The sequence below is a fragment of the Cydia fagiglandana genome, chromosome 14 (genome assembly GCF_963556715.1).
Source record: "Cydia fagiglandana chromosome 14, ilCydFagi1.1, whole genome shotgun sequence".
Lineage (NCBI taxonomy): Eukaryota > Metazoa > Arthropoda > Insecta > Lepidoptera > Tortricidae > Cydia > Cydia fagiglandana.
In genome coordinates this window covers 5549585-5571186 of record NC_085945.1, presented here as the reverse complement: position 1 = coordinate 5571186, position 21602 = coordinate 5549585, and the positions used below count along the sequence as shown (strand labels likewise).

General features: G+C 37.1%; 1 protein-coding gene across 1 annotated transcript in view; it reads right to left on the bottom strand.

Moving 5' to 3' along the window:
• Positions 1-17931, bottom strand: part of LOC134670641 (FK506-binding protein 5-like) — a 45093-nt gene extending 27162 nt beyond the window's left edge. Inside the window, exon 1 of the mRNA XM_063528450.1 lies at positions 16124-17931. Coding sequence (XP_063384520.1) covers positions 16124-17771 — 1648 coding nt within the window. The 5' untranslated portion in view covers positions 17772-17931. The remainder of the gene's footprint in view (positions 1-16123) is intronic.
• Positions 17932-21602: the final 3671 nt, after the last annotated feature.

Below are 21602 nucleotides of genomic sequence, written 5' to 3'. Positions count from 1 at the left end.
TATGTTTTAATTTAATTATTTTAATCTAAAAGACCTCCGCCAGTTGTACCGGGTGCAAAGGTGCCCATCACACTTGCCGCGTTACCACGTTGGATAGCGATGGCCAGCCTTTGCCAGGTACGAACCGGCGCAAACATCAGAATAAAGTTTAATTTAATTTTGAGGGTAATCCTATGGGTCTTCTAAATACCAACAGAAAAAGTTATTTAGCAGCATATGTGGAGTCTTGCAGGAAAGGTGAGAAAAAACAGAGTTCCACTATGCTTTAAGCCTTAATAACTGGAGCTAACATTGGCCTGTACTGTGTGGTATGGCAGACCAACATTGCTGTCAAAATTTGCGCGATATGTCCTCTAGCAACATACTTTAAAGAAAACAATAGGGTATATTTGACTCTTACTGTCAATAGGGAATTATTTTAACACCATGTATGAAATAAAGCAACAGATAATTATTAGAAACACATCTATAGATAGCAGTTATTTTTAAACACAAGTTTTATTTAGTAAATCGGATAGAAAATTAGGGTAAGGACGGATCACCACTAAACTTGATGGGTTGTTTATACATCCATTTTTTTCGTCCCAGCCGGGCAGTACATTATTGGTGCGACAGTATCTCGCCTGCGAGATAGACTACCCGTTCCTCTTTAATTAATTTTTTTTTACCTAGCCTACTTTGGTGTCCCACTGCTGGGCAAAGGCCTCCCCTTGATTTCTCCACTCGACCCTGTCATCGGCATTTTCCCACCATTTGGAGTAGTATACGTCGAGTGTGGAGTAGTATGTCGCGCCATTCACGTGCTAGGCCTACTGGTTAAGCTACATGTAAGTCAATATGCTTTCTATGGGATAGAATCATTCTTTTGATTATTTGTGAGGGATGGAAGCCGTACTTCGTACTAAAATGATATCGATTTCCATTTTACAAGAAAAGCTTCCCCCGTTAACATGACCGTAAAATCAACGAATCATAATTCATAACCATCCTGAGGGCAAAACCTGACCCGTAAAGTTATGCAACAAAACAAGGTCTTACGCAATGATAATTAGATCGATCATTTTACGCTGTAATGTGATTACATCGAAAGTGTAACGATGGAAAGTAGCAGATCAGTTATCAATCATTTGAACCATTTTACTCGGTTAAAGTGTACGTGCCTGTTGTTTAAATTGATACGGCCAAGCATCCATTTTATCTAGCTATCTACGACCAGCCTAGCTGCCGTATTCGAACTTCAAGATATTCACAAGAGACGACACGTACTAGATCCATTCGAGATACGTTATAGTTTCGATTTCAACTAGTTCTCTTTTGCAGCGCAATTCGGGCAACCAATGTCACTTTTACGTTAGATAGAGTAAGATATGTATTAGATGTGAATTGGATCTCTAAGTCATATCCTGGGGAAATCGTTCAAGAGTATCTCCAGAATCGCGCAAATGTCAAATTTGACAGATTAGATCTTGAAGATATCGTTATCGTATCTTGGTGATGTCTAAAAGATATCTAATAGATGCCTATTTCAAAATCCGAATCGGGCCCTTAGTATGATTTTTGTCTGTGTGTGTATGTGTGGTTGTACCTACCCATTAATCCCATGGGGCATCTTTACCCTTTTGGACTGACACGGCACTGTAACTGGCCGACGCTAATAATTAATTTCAAAGTCTGAACTATGTTCCTGCTAATATGTTTGCTAAACAATCTCCATATCACCGTTAAGTACTTAAATCTGGGTGACCAAGAAAACTCAAAATTGTCTAATGAATACGTTCATGCAGCGTGTATTTTTAGGGTTCCGTACCTAACGGATAAAAACGGGACCCTATTACTCCACTGTCCGACCCGTCTGCCCGTCTGTCTGTCTGTCAACAGGCTTGGCCAGGCCACCCGTATCTTATACAATAGGTATGTAAACTTACTAAAACCATTTACTCAAGCCGTTACGGCCGAAGGACCGTTAATGAATGGGTCACACTGAGCAACTTTTACTATGGCACCGACTCCGAAATCGCGAAAAATAATTTGGTTGTTTCATACATTTTGCTGGTCTAGCATTGAAATTTTCTATGGGAGAGTCAATTTTTTTTCGCGATTTCGGGGTGTGCCATCATAGTAAAAGTTGCTCAGTATGCCCCATTTATTAACGGGCTTGAGTAAATGGTTTTAGTAAACATACTGTATATAATATGCCGCTATAACAACAAATATTAAAAAGTACGGAACCTAGTTTTTATTAATAGAACCGCAAATTGAAACGAGATGGTTTTCAGTGCCATGAAAATTAAAACATAATTATGTAAGTATGTATAATTTTAGCCTTAACCAACCGAGCACATTTTTTTATAACATTAACTTTCTATTCCCATCTTAACCGCCTTAGATCACAGGGATCTACATATTTATTTGTGCCTTGAGGCGTACCAAAAGGCGTCTTTGAGAATTTTACGCTGGAGTAGGTACCTACAACTGTAAATCCAATTCAAATACAATTTATAAATGGCATTCCATAAGTTTACCTCCACAGTGACAGTGCGAACAGAAAATTGCCAACTCTTACTCGGTTTTTTTTAATTCGTTTGAGGAAGTAATTATTTTCAACACTGACATACATATACCTAAGTTTTTTTGCTCATATCGAATAGTGAAAATGATGGTAATAAATTGATAATGAGTATGTTATTTACTTTTATGTTGTAAAAAAAAGTACAAAATTGCTAATAGGGTATTTGAGTCAAATCAGTTTCTGTTTTCGAATTGTCTAAACGATTTTGCTACTATGAATTTATATGAAACACTAGCATGTGACGTCACAATCAAATTACCTACTCATTATAGTTTTATACGGGTTTTAATTTCTAATTCTTCTTAAAATAACTTCTGCCTATGTTTCTCTATTAATCTTCTGGTGCTTTATTTCATGCATGGTGTAATAATTTATTTTAAACACAGTGAAATATCCTATTCCAAAAACTACGCCAAGTAATGACATTGACAATGCTCATTTCCACAAAAATAGAAAGTTAAGTACGATACGGGCCATGATAAATAAGCACCTAACAACCGTAACAAGATTTGCGTTGAAGAGCCTAATTTCCTTGTCAATGGGCGCGTCGATGCATTAAATCCACTGGAATTGGTTTCTTTTCCAGCTGACAACAATGATCAGATCAGCCTGACAAGTGTTCTTGTATTTATTAATTGTTTTATATTTTTATCGACGTTAAGAAAATTGTAAAGTAACTCAATTAGAGGTTGAACGTCTGAAATAGGTATACTTAGTTTATTAGAGTCGGTCTAAACTCTGCGCAGACTTTGACAGAACAAAGTGTAAAAGTGTCTTTAAAAACCGGCCGCTTGACGACCGGTCTGGCCTAGTGGGTAGTGACCCTGCCTATGAAGCCGATGGTCCCGGGTTCGAATCCTGGTAAGGGCATTTATTTGTATGATGATACAGATCTTTGTTCCTGAGTCATGGTTGTTTTCTATGTATTTAAGTATTTATATATTACATATATCGTTGTCTGAGTGGAGAAGACTGAGCAGGAATGCGGACCCTGGCGCTAGGCCGGGAAAACGCTAGGTCGAAGAAGATATATCGTTGTAAGTAAGTAAGTAAGTAAGTAAATATTCTTTATTGCACCAATAACCATACATCTTACATACATGTAAAATTACAAAGAAATTTGTTGTTGTCTGAGTATCCACAACACAAGCCTTCTTGAGCTTACCGCGGGGCTTAGTCAATTTGTGTAAAAAATGTCAAAAAAAAAACTTTATAGAAATTTGACGTTTATGATGACTTGGCCACACTTTGTCTTAACAAATGTCATATCTTAAAGGTTAGTCTGTCTTTGATGGAATTATTATACTTAAGTATCTATGTATAAATCTTCTTCTTCTCAGTCGCGCACTCTTGTCAGAGTGGTCGTGGCTGTTTGGATGACGCACCTGGCTGATCTTCATTCCCGGTTACCTATGTTGGTGGACTTCAAACTTTCTCTCGCGATGTCTCTCCATTTCTGACGGTTGAGGGCGTTGCGAGTGCACTCGACTACGGATGACTTCGTCATTATTTACGGTCCATCGCGGAGGAGATCTTTCTCTGGATCTTTTCCCTTCGATCTGGCCCTGTACTACCAGCCTTTCCAATGAGTCCACATTTCTGGATACATGGCCGAAGAACTTAAGAATTCGTAATTGCACAGTCGACGAAATCCGCTCTCTTATCCTAAGTTCTTTTAAAATGGATACATATCTATTAAAAATATTTAAAAGCAAGATATATACAGTGATATTACTAAAAGAAAATAATAACTATTAGCTTAAATCTAATAGACAACTAGCTTGATAAAATATAGGTAATTCTTACGTATTAGAATATTAATTGCTTCCAATAGACAGCAATTTCCTAATTCAATTGAATCATCTGGCACCGTAACGTTAATTAAGTAAAATTCTCTCAAAAAAGTCTTTAACTTTAGAATACCTAGATCCAGTCTAGAAGGTGAAATCTAGCAAAAATCTAAAGTGATTAAAGCAACACTAATCGCAAGGCCGACATGTCGCAAACCAAGACGAACCGAATCCAAACAAATCTACATTAACGTACCTACCTATTAGAAAACTGACTTTAGTAATCCACAACTAATTGGTGTTTACTGATTAATTTCTTGCAGCTTGGCCTTTGGTTTGCGGTACACCGTAAAATGCGGTTGTAGTGACGGCAATTTTACAAGCTTTTATCTAATTTGTAATGTTTGTAATTCATATTGTTCAGGTCAATTCTTGCTAGATAAATTTAGACCCTATTGGTGGATGATTAAGTCACTTTTATTTAATGAAAACTGTGTATTTTCACAATAAAACTTAAATTAATTAAAGAGCGATGTTAACCTTGGGAGTTGTTGAGAAAGAAGTGATTGAGTGAGTCGATGAATGAATAAAACCATTCGGTCATATTATGATTATAATTATAATTGCGTTCAGAAACAGACTCACTTCCTAATATACAAGGTCATTTTTGGACCGTTAGCCATATTGTGCGAGGTGATTAGGTAGGTCATACTGAACAACTTTTTCCACCAACCCCGAAACCCCAAAACAAATTTGGCCTTCCCATAGTAAACGTCGACATTCACTCGACCAAAATGTATGAAACGGCTAAAAAAATTATTGTGATTTCTGAGTTGGTCCAATAGAAAAAGTTGTTCAGTATGGCCTACCTAATCACTTCGCACAATATGGCTAACGGTCCAAAAACGACCCTGCATTCGATTGAGCTGAAACTTATGTAAGATGGGCGACAATGCAGCATTCTAGAAACATTGAGATGATCTGATAAGGGACACAGGAGGTGGCCATAGGAATTCTGTGATAAAACAAAGCAACCTAATTGTGTTTGGGTTTGTTAAAATTGTTTCGATGAGTATTACTTGTCCGTTGAAAGAAAAGTAGTCATCGATGAAAGCTTGTATCAAAAATTATTTTTTTGGCAAACTAATATTTGCCATGTTGTTTGGTAAATATGGTTAAAATTAAAGAAAATTTATTAGTTAACTTTAGTTTACTTTATTAAATTTAGTATTAGTTTAATTTTTAAGTAGTTATATTTTAATTTTAGTTTAGTTTTTAAATCTTTAATTTATAGTTAGTTTTAATGATATTGTAAAGTATTAGTTTTTAATCGGAAATAAAGATATTTAGTAAATAAAAGAAAATTTAGGTAATGTGATGATCATGATATTTATCAGTAATTCATAGTTTATACAGCTATAATATACCTATCTCTTCAACAAATTAATATACGTTAAAGCCGACTTAGATATTTTAACGTATCTATGTCAGTTTGTGATATCGGTATCCTAAATGTGATATGACTGACGAACGATTAGTTTATCTCGATGGAAACTGATGATCTCGCTTGAGAACATAATTTAATTGGACGGACGTTGCATACGAAGTAATAAATATGCATCAAAATTTAATTTATATTTCCTCTTAATATTTAGTTAAGGTAGCAGGATCCCGGAAATTAAAGATTATAGGTAATCCGCAAACTTGGAAGTGTCTAAAATAGTTCTAACAGTTTTAAAATTTAATTATAATAATTCATTTAAAATAAACTGGCCAAGAGCATATCGGGCTATGCTCAGTGTAGGGTTCCGTAGTTACACTTCCGTCACAATAGGCTACATGGGAGCTATTAGTATGATAGCAAGTGTTCTTTTCTCAACCATGCAATGAAATATTGATATTATGGCTGCGAAGTAGTATCACGTTTTAGGCGCGGCTAGACTAGAGAATTTAATTAAATTTCATACAATCTTGCAGGCCTAGGCCGGCAAAGTGTTCTTTTTTAATTTCCATATCACAGATATTTGTGATACCTACAGCATCATCGCATTCGGCCATAAAAAATAGGCAGTATTTTCTTTGTTCGTAATGACATTATGCCACTACGCCTATTTTTTTTTAAAAACGATAAGTATTTGCAGTTTCATTTATATAAAATTGTCATGAACATAATAAAATTAATAATGCCAATGAATGTGAATTGCAAATACACTTTTTAAAATATTTCACTTAAATATCAGCGGTGAAAATGTCACGCGACACGCGTCAGGTATTTTTTGAATCGTTCTGAAGAAGAACATTTTTCATTCCGTAATTCTATTTTATTGCATTTATTGTGCGGTGTTGATTGTGTTATTTAATATGAGTTCTGACGAAAATAAGAAATGAATACCTATTAAGTGTACTCCTACGATTATGAGAGCGAAAGCAGAATTGATTAAAAATAACTTGCTGCCGTCAAAATGAAAGACGAAGTATATGGACGCTTAAGCCACGTTTATAAATTGAATAAAACCGGGCAAGTGCGAGTCGGACTCGCGCACGAAGGGTTCCGTACCATAATGCAAAAAAGAAAAAGCAAAAAGAAGACGGTCACCCATCCAAGTACTGACCACTCCCGACGTTGCTTAACTTTGGTCAAAAATCACGTTTGTTGTATGGGAGCCCCATTTAAATCTTTATTTTATTGTTTTTGGTATTTGTTGTTATAGCGGCAACAGAAATACATCATCTGTGGAAATTTCAACTGTCTAGCTATCACGGTTCGTGAGATACAGCCTGGTGACAGACAGACGGACGGACGGACGGACGGACGGACAGCGAAGTTTTAGTAATAGGGTCCCGTTTTACCCTTTGGGTACGGAACCCTAAAAACTACACGTGTAAAACATAGGTACGTGCCTATGCACCTAGTCTATACTAGGAATCATCTACACCGAGTTTAGAGCAATTATTTCATGCAACCGACGATGCCAAAAATGCGGGGCGCGGGACGAGGTGAGCGAAATTCCGTGCCGTGATTGGTCCGTTTAAAGACACGGACGTCACACAAAGACACTTTCGACTCGGACATGGAGTAAAATTACCATATGTGTGGCAGAGGGGGTGGTGCGACTATGCTCAGTCTGGAGGATGTTTTGTCTGTGGGTACGTGTGATAAAGATACTTAGGAATATTTTGTGTCTAGTTTACTGTTTCTCTAAAAATAAAACTTTGATTTCGTGGAGATTTCTCTGTTTATTTCATTGCATGTTTGAGAAAAGCACTATACATACATCGCCGTGAAAAGGGCTATGTGATATCTGGAGACAAATAACCCAGTAGATGCATCTACTACATACTCATCTTCGGTCGAGCTTGTCCCGAAAATACTTGAATTGTGGATGACTTACGTTACGCTAGACCGGGCCGTGCCCGGGCCGAGGCGTCCGGCATGTAATTTTATACAAACGAAGCGCCGGAAGCTCCGGCCCGGCCTCGGCCCTATATAGCGTGAGTCATCCTTTAATTGCCACAGTTTATGCGCCAAAGAACGAATTGCATTGTGAAAAATGTTTTTATATTTCGACCTGGCCTGGACCCAGTTTAGCTCAGGCATTATTATAATGTTATTTACGCTTTCTCTTTTATTTATTATGCGTTTTACTGCTGAAATTTTCAGCTAAATGCCTACTTTTTTACAGCTATAACTACTACCAAGGTCCTGACCCCGTAGACAACATGCCAATCGCTAACGCTCAGTAGCGAACGAAACCCAACTCTCACTGTCACACTAATACGGAAGAGTGATAGAGAGACACAAAGCGATTCGATGGCGAAGCGCAAGCGATCGTCACCTTGGCTAGCCCGCCTGACCTTTCCCAACTTTGACAGAAAAGTCAACCTTAGTGCTATAAGGTTAAAACCTCCTAATGGCTCCTCTTCACGATGGGCCAGCGCCAGCCACTCCAAGGGACGCAGCCATGCGGTAGAATGAGATAGCAATATCACCTGCTCCCTCTAACGCGTGGCCGGAGTGGCCGGCGTTGGCCCATCGTGTAGAGGAGCCATGAAGATGGTGTAGAGAGATGACAATGTACCTATTATCAGGAATTTTTTTTTGAGGGTGCTTGACCTTATCAGGTTTAGGCCGAGTGGGCAGTTTATCGTTACCCCTTACATTACATTAATTTTGGATTGGACTAGTGTTGGTTATGAGTCAAGTCCTTTAAGTCTTTTGCTTTAAGAATCGACTGTGTTTTTCAGACTCACTCATTCATTCATTCATTAATTATTTCACACACGGAAGAAAGAATGAGCGCGCCGGTGATTTCACACAAAATGTTTGTTTTATAACTAAGCCGAAAGTCGGGTGTGCTGGTGTTATTTTCAATGTGTTAGAGACCTGAGTCTTTTACAGAGACGATTATTTTTCAGAGAACTATAGCCGGTCAAGGAACTTTGTCAGTAGAAAAAGGCGTGAAATTTAAATTTTCTATGTGACGATAATCCTGGGCGCCTACATTTTTAAAATTTGCCGCTTGCTTTTACTGACGGAAACAGCTTGACAAACTATACATACCATTTTAAAACAATAAAATTCAAAATTTATTGTCTTTATGTAAAATTCGTGGGTTAGGTACACCATATACACAATTTTAATATTTTCTTGACTGCTACTAGTAGTTAGATAAAACCTACAAAATTGTTGATGGAGTCTTTATTCGGAGGCTCGATTTTGTATGAGTTGCGCTTAAAAAAGACTCAACTCGGGACTAGACTCAAAAGTCTCGAGTTCCTTTCAACACTGGATTGGACGCACACTAAGCAAAATGTTCAGAATCTGAAGCTTGGAACGCTTACGAATTTTATCTGATCAAAATCTTACGGCCCCAATTCGAACTATACTTATAAGATGTCACAGCGATAAGATACCGATCTGTCAGTGTCAAAGGTGACATTTCTTCAACCAAAAATCTGTTGACACTGACAGATGACAGGTCGGTATTGTTCGAATCGGTATCGGACCCGGGTATGTCCTTAAACTACGTCCAAGACCACCGGTGGACGGGCAGCAGCGTCCCTCAAATTCAGTGTACTCGACTGCGATCGCCAACCCGCCTGCCAAGCGTGGCGATTATGGCATTCACCCCCCATAAGGGGGAGGCCTATGTTCAGCAGTGTCTTTATAGCTGAGATGATTATAATTGTTCGAATTGGGCCGTTAGTCTGCGTACGATGGACACGGTCAAAGAGAAAGATACTTAGTTCAAATCTGGAAGCCCGCATTGCCTTTTAGTATGCTGTCTCACAGGAAATTAATAAACTCCCTTTATAAATCCTTAATTCTTTGAATGTATTTGTACATAAAAAATAAATGTTATTGGTAATGTGGTTGGTGTGGTTCACTTGAAATGTATTTTTACATTTTTTTTTCGTAAAACCTGCTTTTTGCAAAGTGTTACTTGTCACTTTTTGACATCTATCAATAAGGATATTTAGACTACGTCCCATAGCAGCGACATCACCATCAAAAAGGCCTTTTACACTATGTAAGAATAAAAACTTGTTTTTTTTTTAAATTAATAATACCTCTGAAACTAGGCGAATTTCAAAAAAGTTTATAGGACATTTTTGTCTCTAAATATGATCAGGAATACGCTGTTAAAATTATTCGGTTTCCTCATGTTACACATAATATGTATATGTATAAAACATAAAACGTATTACAACAAAAGTTATAATTTGTTACAGTGTTGCGTTTGTTGAATAACATTAAATGTTATACAACGTTACATAACATGATAACAAAGTGTTACCTTTGTTTACAATTTGTGATAAAATTGTATATAGTACCTAGGTACAACAAATGTTTCATAAAAGTCAATAACGTTAGATATATAACATTTTATAACACTAATGTGGGAGCACAATAAACTTCGCAGGTCAAAAAAACCGGGCAAGTGCGAGTCGGACTCGCGCACGAAGGGTTCCGTACCATAATGCAAAAAAAGGCAAATAAACGGTCACCCATCCAAGTACTGACCCCGCCCGATGTTTCTTAACTTCGGTCAAAAATCACGTTTGTTGTATGGGAGCCCCACTTAAATCTTTATTTTTTTTCTGTTTTTAGTATTTGTTGTTATAGCGGCAACAGAAATACATCATCTGTGAAAATTTCAACTGTCTATCTATCACGGTTCGTGAGATTCGTTCGTCCGTGACGGACGGACGGACGGACAGCAGAGTCTTAGTAATAGGGTCCCGTTTTACCCTTTGGGTACGGAACCCTAAAAAGGTGTGCACACATTTTTTGACACCCCTGGAATAGCAAGCGGTCCTCCATGCACTCCATGCAGGCTGTATATGCTTCTTTGCTATCAACGCATTATAAACTTAAATAAACTAACTTACGTGGGTTTTACGTAACTATCGTGAGTTTCAATTGTCCGTCAAATAGCTTTTAGATTGATTGCCGCCATTTGTTTGCAATTTATTTGAAATTTAGTCTCGCTATCATGAAATTTGAGCACTGAATACGATCATGTTTTTGTGTGGCCGATTAGGGTGGAAAATTGAATTTAGATTCATCAAGAGGTTTTGAATAGATGTTACCTAAATAGCACTAAAAATGATTAGGTCTATTAAATTGTAAAATTTTGGCGGTTTCTTGCTCAATCAATAGAAATTTGACATAACGTGACAGATTAACAAATAGCTAACTTTTATAGCAAAGTGTAGATAAAATGGAGTTGCTTAAAAGTGTAAAAAATAGGCGTCATATTTCTTACATAATAGGTATTTGTGAAAGTCAAATTTTAGAAAGAACCAACTAGATAAGTATCTCTACATAAATTACTTAAAGGAACCGGAATCCCAGAAATTAGTCAATACTCGAAGTTTATTTAGAACGCCTAATTTGGTCCTTATCGATTTATCAATTGCGTTGTATTTTTACAATGATTTGGCTATTGCCTAAAAATAAAGATAAAGAGTTTATTCATACCTATAACCATACTTATGTCCCATAATGTGTCAATATCATAGACCTAGGAATATTAGCTTAAAAAGCATCGAAGTTCTAAGATTTAGCGAGTGGGACATCTTTAACGCACAGGCAGGCGCGTGGGTTAAAAATCGGTGAATCCATTTGTCAGATTATGCGATTTTGGTATTAGGAAAAGGTAACAGGGTAGATATTTGCTGAGAGGGTCGAATGGATTTACCCGAGTTTGAAGCTAAGCGACACATTTAAGCCACACCAAACAATATCGATATCTAAATCCAGTGGAACAAAGGTCAAAGCAATATTAACGAGTAGGTAATGCCGGCAAGGTTGTACAAGGAATTTGGTTTTCATATGGCATGAAATCTGCCATTCTACTTTAGACTTTAGACAATGTATACTAAGTACGTTTTTGTGTGTCACCGACGTTTACTTACGTAAAAGATTTCGATAATATCAAGCTGACAGGGACCCTTGAGTAGATCAGGCGGCCTAGCCAAGGTGACAATCGCTTGCGCTTCGCCATCGAATTGCTTGGCGTCTCTCTAGGGGGCCTGCAACATGCCAATCGCTAAGGGTAACATTCCATTTCTAACCGCAGCTGCATTACTGTCAATTTTACTATGGAAATTGACAATGACAGCGACGCGTTCAGTACCGGTAGTGCAGCTGCGGTTAAAATTGAATGTTACCATAAGGCTCCGTAGCGATCGAAACTCAACTGTCACTGTCACACTAATTTGAAAGAGTGATAGAGAGACCCAAAATTCGTTGTCAAAGCAATAAAGATTTTCACCTTGGCTAGGCCGGCAGATTTAATCGCCGCTTATTGGAATAAAGTGTTAGATCCCTTGAGCCTCAGCCAACCTAGAATAGACTTATTTCCGAGAATAATCCATCATATTTTCGACGTATAATCTTGGAAAATTCTTGAAAATTTTTAAGTATTCCGGGAACAGCTTTAAGCCATTATCGATAAAAAATAAATATCGCTACAGCAACATTTAAAGCGTTTTTCTTTTGTTGATGTGAGTTATCGCGTTACGTAATTTTTGTGGGTTGTAAGGATGTTTTACGTTACACAAACTGTCGATACGGGTAGGCAATCGCTAAATTTTCTCCTTAGAATTCCTATTTTGACATAGACATAGGCACATAATTTATTGGTATGAAATATTCCTACCTAGATTTAGACCCTTTCCGGGATCCATAGTCTTATAAAATATATATGTACCTAGTGTTTTTATTTTTAATATATTATTTATTCAATTTGAGCACTTATTAAGTTATTTTTGTATGTTTATTTATATACCATTAGCCTTATGTACCTACTTATATTTTAATAAATAAAAAAAATTATCTGAGAACTAATAAATTGAAAAAAAATCATCATCATATCAGCACTTTATCGCCCACGGCTGAGAGAAATAAAATAAATAATAAAATATAGGTTGTAAACTATTTTATACAAATTTTGACCCAAACCTGCTCAGCCGTTTTTAAGTGATTGAGTAACAAAGTGTTAACACTTTAGTTGTTATAGACAAATAACATAAACAATCAAAAACCGCATAAAATTTCCATTGGTGGGAGGTACATGTCATTTTATGACATCTTTTGCCTGATCTACTAAATAGAACTGTACCTTTTTTTAGTACAAAACCAACTAAAATGGGTTACATCCAAAAAAATTAAAAAATAACATGCTATCAATGATAACTTCATCATACCATAGAAGCAGTGGTGGCCGAGTGGATATGATATGACGCCCGACTTTCAAACCGGAGGTCGCGGGTTCAAATCCCGGCTCGTACCAATGAGTTTTTCGGAACTTATGTACGAAATATCATTTGATATTTACCACTAGCTTTTCGGTGAAGGAAAACATCGTGAGGAAACCTGCATACATCTGCGAAGAAATTCAAAGGTGTATGTGAAGTCCCCAATCCGCATTGGGCTAGCGTGGGGACTATAGCCCAAGCCCTCTCGCGCATGAGAGGAGGCCTGTGCTCAGCAGTGGGACGTATACACCGTGTTTTTTTTGATTTCCGTTAATTTCAAGGGTACATTCTTGAGCTTAAATCTAGTAACTTTCTCAAAGACACCGATATTGTAATTAACTCCATTTCGGAGATAACCAATATTTTTTTTTTTTCATATATGGCCTCTACAAGCTTGTACACTTGACTTAGGGCCGGTTTACATATTGATTAGTGTTTAGAATGAGTTCATACATTTGCTATTAAACTTAAGTACAATCTCGGTCGATCGATGTACGAAATGACATTGATATGTCACAGATTTCAATTGTTTCGTTAAGTTAAATGTAATGCCCGTGTTATAACAACGCTGTATGCTACATTTAATGACTTTTTAAACTTAATTTTATATTAAAAAAAAAAACAAAACAAATGTTTTTTTTCTAAAAATTAACTATGCCATTTAGTTCTCTTAAACGTACTTAACCATACCCCGAAGTTAACGGAATTCAATAAAAACACGGTGTATAAGCTGAAATGATGATGATGATGAATGATAACTTATCATAGTAATTTTGTATCCGCGATAACCACTATCAATGCCAGATCGCCTATCGTCCAAGAGATCGGGATTAAGCCTCAATTGGCCTTCAGGCGTCCTATCCGAAAATAAAGTGCTGAGGTACGCCTTTGAAGGACTCTTATATATATTTGCATCCTACGCAAGTATTTAGCGGCCAGATTAAATTTCATAACAATAAAACAGCAATCTCAATGCCTGGGTACCTATCAAACTAGAGTTAAACCAATAAAAGCCTGCAGCGATTTTGATAGCCCATGAAGTGCAAGTGTTATTTTAAACGGCAAACTTTTATATTAAATTATGACGTTTAAATAACACTTGCGGCTATCAAAATCGCCGCACACTTTTATTGGTCTAAATCTAGTAGGTAGGCCAATTTACTCAGATTTTTTTTTCAGGAATTTATTTCCAGCAAGCTGGAAATCATCTTAATACCTTCATTTGGTTCTAAATTAGTGAAATCCGAGTTTGCTCCATTCCAGGAGTTGTGGATTTTATTTTCTCTTTTTCAGTTTTATGCTTGTACCTATAGTTCAAAAACACTGGTACTGGCATTGATATTGATGGTGGGTTCCTTCTACATCGAGTGGTTTTGTCAATTCATGGTAAAATGTATCTCCCAAGGCTCGCAAAATTTATCCACACCTCCTGGGATAGAACAAACTCAGATGCTACGCATTTAGGACCAAATGAATGTATTAAAATGATTTCCAGCTTGCTGGGAATTAATTCCTCAAAACGCTTTTTTTGGATCTAATTTCACTGGCCGTAGGAGACCAAATGAAACTTACATTTCGACATCAATATGATATCTAAAATATTTAGAAATAGAAATAGAAAATATTTATTTGGCGTAAAAACATACATTATTATATTCTCATTCATCAATCACCAATCTATGTACGTAATGCTTGCGCATGATAACTAAATGAGATCATTCAGATATTATAGTATTTGTAAAGAAAATGCTTAGGTTGACATCATGTTATTATGATTTAAATAAATGAGCATGCTATTAGATTATGCCGTAAGAGATTTCACTTCCCAATATGGTAGGTATGTTTACACAGTCATTCATCTACAAATACCGTAAAACGGGGTGAGTAGGTTTCGCGGGGAGAGGTGGGTTATGAATGGGGAGAGAAGGTTTGAGAAGGGGGTGAGAAGGGATTTTAAGGCTACTGCTACAAAAATAATATATTTCAATTTAAAATGGAGCTATCGTAATTCGCATAATAAAAAAAATCGATCCAACAATCTTCTAAAATCACCTTTGTATGAAAACCCCTCTCACTCCAAATACGAGGCACTAAGGGGTGAGGTGGGTTTTCCTCTTTATCGTCAAAGTTATGAAATGGAACTACCCAAAATAAAATAAAAAACTAAAATACAAACGTCCCGAACACTTATTATATACACGATTCAGTTTTCATATGTAAAAATAAAATGTTATCGAGGTTTGAATTTCAGTTTTGACCCTACTCACCCCATTTTACGGTACAAAGAGATGTATCCACTTTTACACTTTATTACAATGCAGTAAGGTGAAAAACTGGATAAAACTGGATACAAGTCTGCAGCGCTTTTGATAGCATACGCAGTGCAAGTGTTATTTAATACGTCATATTTTCATAGAAGTTAGACGTTTAAAATAACACATGCACTGCGTGTGCTATACAAATCGTTGCAGACTTTTCTTGGTCTAACTATGTAATAGGTATATATTTTGACAAACATCATCTAGTTAACTAAAACTCGAATTGGCTTGCTAATAGTAGTACAAGAGTCCGTTTAAGCAAACTTTGCCGCGACTGACAGCAAAGTGAGTGAATGCCATTATAATCGAAAATAACAACGAATAACAACAACGAACGAACAAATAACAATGAATTTACATAGAAATTAACATTAATAATGACATTACAACATTGCAATCTAAAGGTCTCAAATAAACTAATTTTATTTTATTTTATTTATTTATAAATGCCATCTGAAGTTACGAGTAGCTTGGTGCGATTCTTGCGTGTTCGTTCTTGCTTACCAACATCGCAATAAAATAAGTAAAGTAAAATAGCACCAATGCAGCCGGGCTAGCACATGATTGGCGCGACAGTATCTTGCGGCGAGATAGACTACGCGTCCCTCTTTTGTAGCGACTTCGCTTCGCGCCAGTCATGTGCTAGACCTAGGCCTACAGTAATTAGATAAGGCACTAACCTTTCTCTACATGGTAATCCTTGGGTCCTTCTTCCTTCTTGTGGTCGCTGGACGCCGGCACTGCATCAGTCACGGTTTCACTATTGCTCGCCTGTGCTTCTCCTGAAGGTCCGGTTGGTGCGTCTGCAGCAGTCGTGTCATACCGCGGAGTGGTATCTCGGACGATGTGCAAGTTCTTAATGCTGCTCCCATTATCTTCAGCGGACGTGTCATCTTTCCACAGACCCACTGTAGTCGTAGGGGTCGTAGGGTAATCATAACCCACAGCTGTGGTCTTATAATCATCATTAGCAAGAGAAGTAATATCCGGGTACGTGACCGGTTGTGTAGTTTGTTTATTTGTTAGTTTGTCCTCCACTGTTTCTGCCACGGACGAATCTGAGGCTTCAGTTGTGGTTCTGGTCTTCGGTTTCTTCAGTTTTCGTTTAGGGAAATAAAGTATCGGCGCTTCTTTTTCTGTCGTGGTCGCTAGGGCTATAGAGTTTTCGGCGCTATTGTATTTAGAAGAGAAACGCCGTGGTGCGCTTGGGGTTTTTTTGGGTGATATTTTCACATCTTCAGGATCATCAACTCTGTAAAGGTCCGGATTTCTGAACAACGAATATTTGAATCGCTCAGGATCTCTTGGTTTATACGTCGTCGTCCTAATCGTTGTTTCTTCTGTAGTTGGTTCAATAATAACTGAATCTTCTGTACTGGGCTTCTTTTCGACATTTATTTTATATTTATCCGTCCAAGATATATCCTCGTATTCGTCGTAGTTTGGAGGAGGCGTAGATTTCATATGATATCGTTTGTTATTTCGAATTTTCTTTTTCTGTAAAGTTCTATGACGTAATTCGTTGTAATATTCGTCTTGCTTATGTTTTTCTGAAATAGCTCTTTGTTCTTGTTCATGTCTGAGTTTCAACTGATCAACACTGTCTAGAATAATTCTTTTCTTTTCTTCATTTTCTTTCTGTTCTTCGGGTGATAGTTTTTGCGGCTCCTCTTCAGATTGTTGCTGACTTTTTTCCGAATCTTCTTCGTCGTCGACATACTCTTGTAAATTAGGTCTAGGTGTTAGTACAATGCTTAATTGTGGTTCAGGCTTGGTCGTGCTACTATCTTCCACGAAAGCTTTTTTTTCTTGACTTTCATCTTCATCTTGGTTTACATCTTCTTGATTAGCTATGGACTTATTTATATCATCTGCTAAACTGGGAGATGATTGGGTGATAATATTAATTAATCCTTCAATATCAGAATTAGTGCTTTCTTGTTGTTCTTGTTGTGGTTTTTGTTGTTGTTCTTCGGGAACAGTTTCGTTCCCATTATGCACCGGCCTATGCAAGTCCGACCAGTCCTTCTTATCATAATACTCATCAGTATCAGTTTCTCCTTGTCCGGGATAATCTTCATCATCGGCAACGGCTTTTATTAAGAAATTCATTGGTAATGCGAGTCGTTTTTTCACTTTGGCTTTAGGTTTAGTAACGTCATCGAATTCACCGAGTTCATCACCATGTTTGTTTTTGAACGGGACCCAGTCGGGATAAAATTCCAGGATTTCGCGTTTGGCGACATTGTCGGTGCTGTCTGTTTGTGTGTTGTCACCGCCGGCGGCGGCGGCGGCGATGGCGGCACAGAGGAGTATGGCGCGTATCATGGTATCCGACCACTAGCGCAGCTCGCGACGTACTAACTTAGCGCAGCCAAGATGACGACTATTATTTATATTGTTTACAAAACGATCGGACGCGCTGGCTGCGCGTGCGTTGAATCAAGTGGATACGATCTGAGAAGCGTGTTTTGAGAACTGAAATGTGAAAGAGATAAAGGCTAATTTCACCGTGTTTTTAGACTTATAGGATCTCTATTGTTCGGATTCAGTGTTTTTGTTTATCTGACACTCATAAACCAAATTGTTTTGTATTGGTTTTTAATTTTCTTCCAAGATAACTTAGGTAAGTGTAGCACTTGTAGGACAATCTTAAGTTGGTAGTTAAATAAATCGACTGCGAGAAAAATCCTTTAAAAATAACAAAATTTCCGTGCGACACAGACATGTTAAATATATAAAAGCGGGTCACTCACGTATTTTAAGTCAGTTACTCGACATGTTTCGCACCATAATGAGGAGCATCTTCAACGGGTTTCATTTCCAGTCTGCATCGGTTCACCAACGCTTGTCCCCAAGGATGTTCCTCAATATGGAGCGAAACATTATAGATGCCTTTATCCATCTTTATCCGCGTGATAAAATAACTGTCACTTTTTAACACAGTGGGATAGAAAGTGACGGACACCGTTTTATCACGCTGTCACGTAGACAAGAAGGACCATCATATCCGTACTTACAAAATACAATAAAAACTTTGAACTTTGACAACTTAAATTATGTGGGAATCCCTTTTATTTCATAGACAACTATTTATATCAGCTATGTGGCAGATTTTAATAAAAATTGGTTTCAAGAAAACATAAATCCCACCATAAATATTTTCATGTAAAATATTGCCAAGACGAAACCACAAGGCTCGCGCAGCCAAAAAGTTATCAGATCTCTTGTAGAGCCAAGCTTCTAACTCTACAAGTCCTAACTTCACAAACTCTACAACTTAGACAAAATATGTGGCTCGAAACCAATATTTTCCAAGTACTATATGACAATTTCCTGAGCGCTTGTGGGACCCCCTGGCCATCCCTCAGGTAGAACAATAATATAGTTTGACCTTCTAGCCGAATCGACCCCCCCCCCCCCCAAAAACAAAACCCCCGCTGAATGGTTTGTAATTAAAATAGTAGTGTGTCTACTTGAAATATATTAAAATACCTCTATACTGATATATATTCATAGAAAGTAATTTAATTTGTTCTTAGACTAGACTATTTGTCTTGTCCATGTTATGTCTTTCAATCGGAACGAGAAGGCTCCGTGAAATGGACAGCACTCTGGCGATTTCCAACGTAGACGGGCGTTTACTTTTCTATTATTAACATATTTATTGATTGACATAACACCTATTCATATTATTTATATATTTTATTAGTTTTAGTTTTAATTTATTTAGTCTATACTTAATTTTAATAATAGTTTGTATAAGTTTTGTTAGTGACTACATAATTTACTACTTATTATAATGACAATGTACCTTCATATTATGAATTTCATAAACGTCTGTTAAATGCGTTGATAATCATTTGTCCCTATCTGTCATTTTGACATTTGTGTTTGTTAGAAAGAGACAAAATTTAACTGAAGTTTGAAGAGGTTTGAGAGGGAGTTTTATGAATAAGGAAGTGTAGCATTTGCGTTGGGTAGTAAAATCAAATTCAAAGTCAGTATATTCTTTATTCAAATAGGCCTGCCAACAAGCACTTTTAAATCGTGTCATTTAGCATTTTACAGCGTTTGTAAATCTCCTAGTGCTCGACATGCTAATGCCAAATAGATGACACCCGGCTGTCATCTTTATTGATAAAGGCTTAAGTTCAAAAGATCCCTTTGTTATTGCCTTAAGGTGCAATGGGTTCAGCCAGCAGAGTTTTAGAAAATTTGAAACGCTATTAGATCATAATACGGTTGCCAAAATATATACTCGTAAATAGAAATCTTGTGGCCTTATAGTAACTTAATGAATTCAAACCCAAGATTGAACAATTATCATTCTATAGGAAAAATGTCACAAACAGGGGGCCGATTTTAGAATTTCGAGCGCTCGATTTCGTCACTCGAAAATCGATGGAAAACGATGAAATGCTAATTTTTGAAATACGAGCGATCGAAATTTGGAATCTTTTGGCATTGACCACGCGATTTCAATTTTATTAGTAGAATTTAAATGCCTAGTGGTGGAGATATAATTTAACAAAATACACGAAATCGAGTGGTCGCATTTCAAAAATCGGCCCCGAGATCTAAAACGCACCTTAAAAGTTCTGTATCAATTTATGCACCAAAGACTAGCTAACTAACTAGTTTAACTATTAACATGAAAATTGCTTTTAAAAATAGTATTTTTTTTTTACCGAAAAGAAGGACCAGTCCGCGAAAACCGAAGTTCGCAAATTGCGGATATTTTTCTCTGTCACTCTTATTACGTCTTAATTGGAGTAAAATAGAAAGATGCTCGCAATTTGCCAATTTCGATTTTCGCGGCAGTAGGCCTGAACTCCTTAACATAAACTGCAGTTTAACATAAAAACGCGGCGTTTTAAACGCCGCATCTCTGCCGGTCTGTGCCGTCAAGGCTGCATGAAACGGAGTGCCATGCCCAGTGAACCGATTCGCGCGTCTCGAGATGCCAATGACCCCTGGTTCTGTGTCATCTGTTGCATTTCAAAGCGGTCATAGGTTAACCTCTGAAGATATTTCTGATATTATAGTGTATGTTAATTCCGTAATTTGATAACTCCTATCACCAACACTGGCTCGACAATGCCCTCGCACAATTCCTTGATAGTAAACGTAGCCAGCGGCCATCGTACCACAGACAAGTGAAGTCCTTTTCCATAGACCTATAATATATAGAGACGGTGTCTCAGCGAGCTGTCACTGTTGCCACTTTTGTTTACTGTACGATTAACAATTTAACACCACCTTGCTGTAGCCATGTCGATAAAGTCATATCGATAAACTATCGACATTTCTTACAATTTTAATTTTACTTCAAAGGTTTGACGATATCTAAAATGAACAAAAACGCTTTTATTCTTTATTGTGGTTATCAGATCACAATTTTATCGTCACGCCCCAGCAGGGAACCAAGGGAAAGTTCAGATATTTAATTAAAATACATAAATACCTACTAAGATATGTGTTTCGCAATAATTGAAATATTTTTTTATTATATTCTAATATATTTATTATTCATTAGCATTTCAATTATGTATAATAAAATATGTTTAACGAAGATATTGAAGCTTCAATTAATAGCTATTTCGTTCCGCTGTGTAGCGTTTATCGATATATAACATGATTAAAATCGACTTTTCACATCCCTAAAAGAGCACACATACACGTTTTTACGCACACATACACAGCGTGGATGCATCAAAAAAGGCAACACTTGATTTGAAGTTCACCTTGTCAACAGTATGGTTGTCCTTTTTTGACAAATGGCATTTTAAAAGAGCGAGGAGAGAGAAATTATACTAGTTGCTGCGCCGTCAAAGAGAACAGAAAACGTAGGGGCCTTGTTCTTTTCACGGCTTTCCCGCCAACACAAGGACACACGAGACAGCGTATGTATGCTCTTTAAGCCACTCGCATAACCGCATACACGGATATGTTTAGTAATATCAAAAAGAATAGATAGTATAGAGGGTCCCTGTCATTGTGAATTTTGTAGTCACAGTAAATTTACTGCCATCTATCGACACACGACTAAAACTCAAAATGAAAACGTATAAAATTATCAAAAAAATGTATATACACCGTGAAATTTTAATGGTTGTTTTCCCGCGGCAGGGCGATTTGCTATCGGTAGTACTTTCG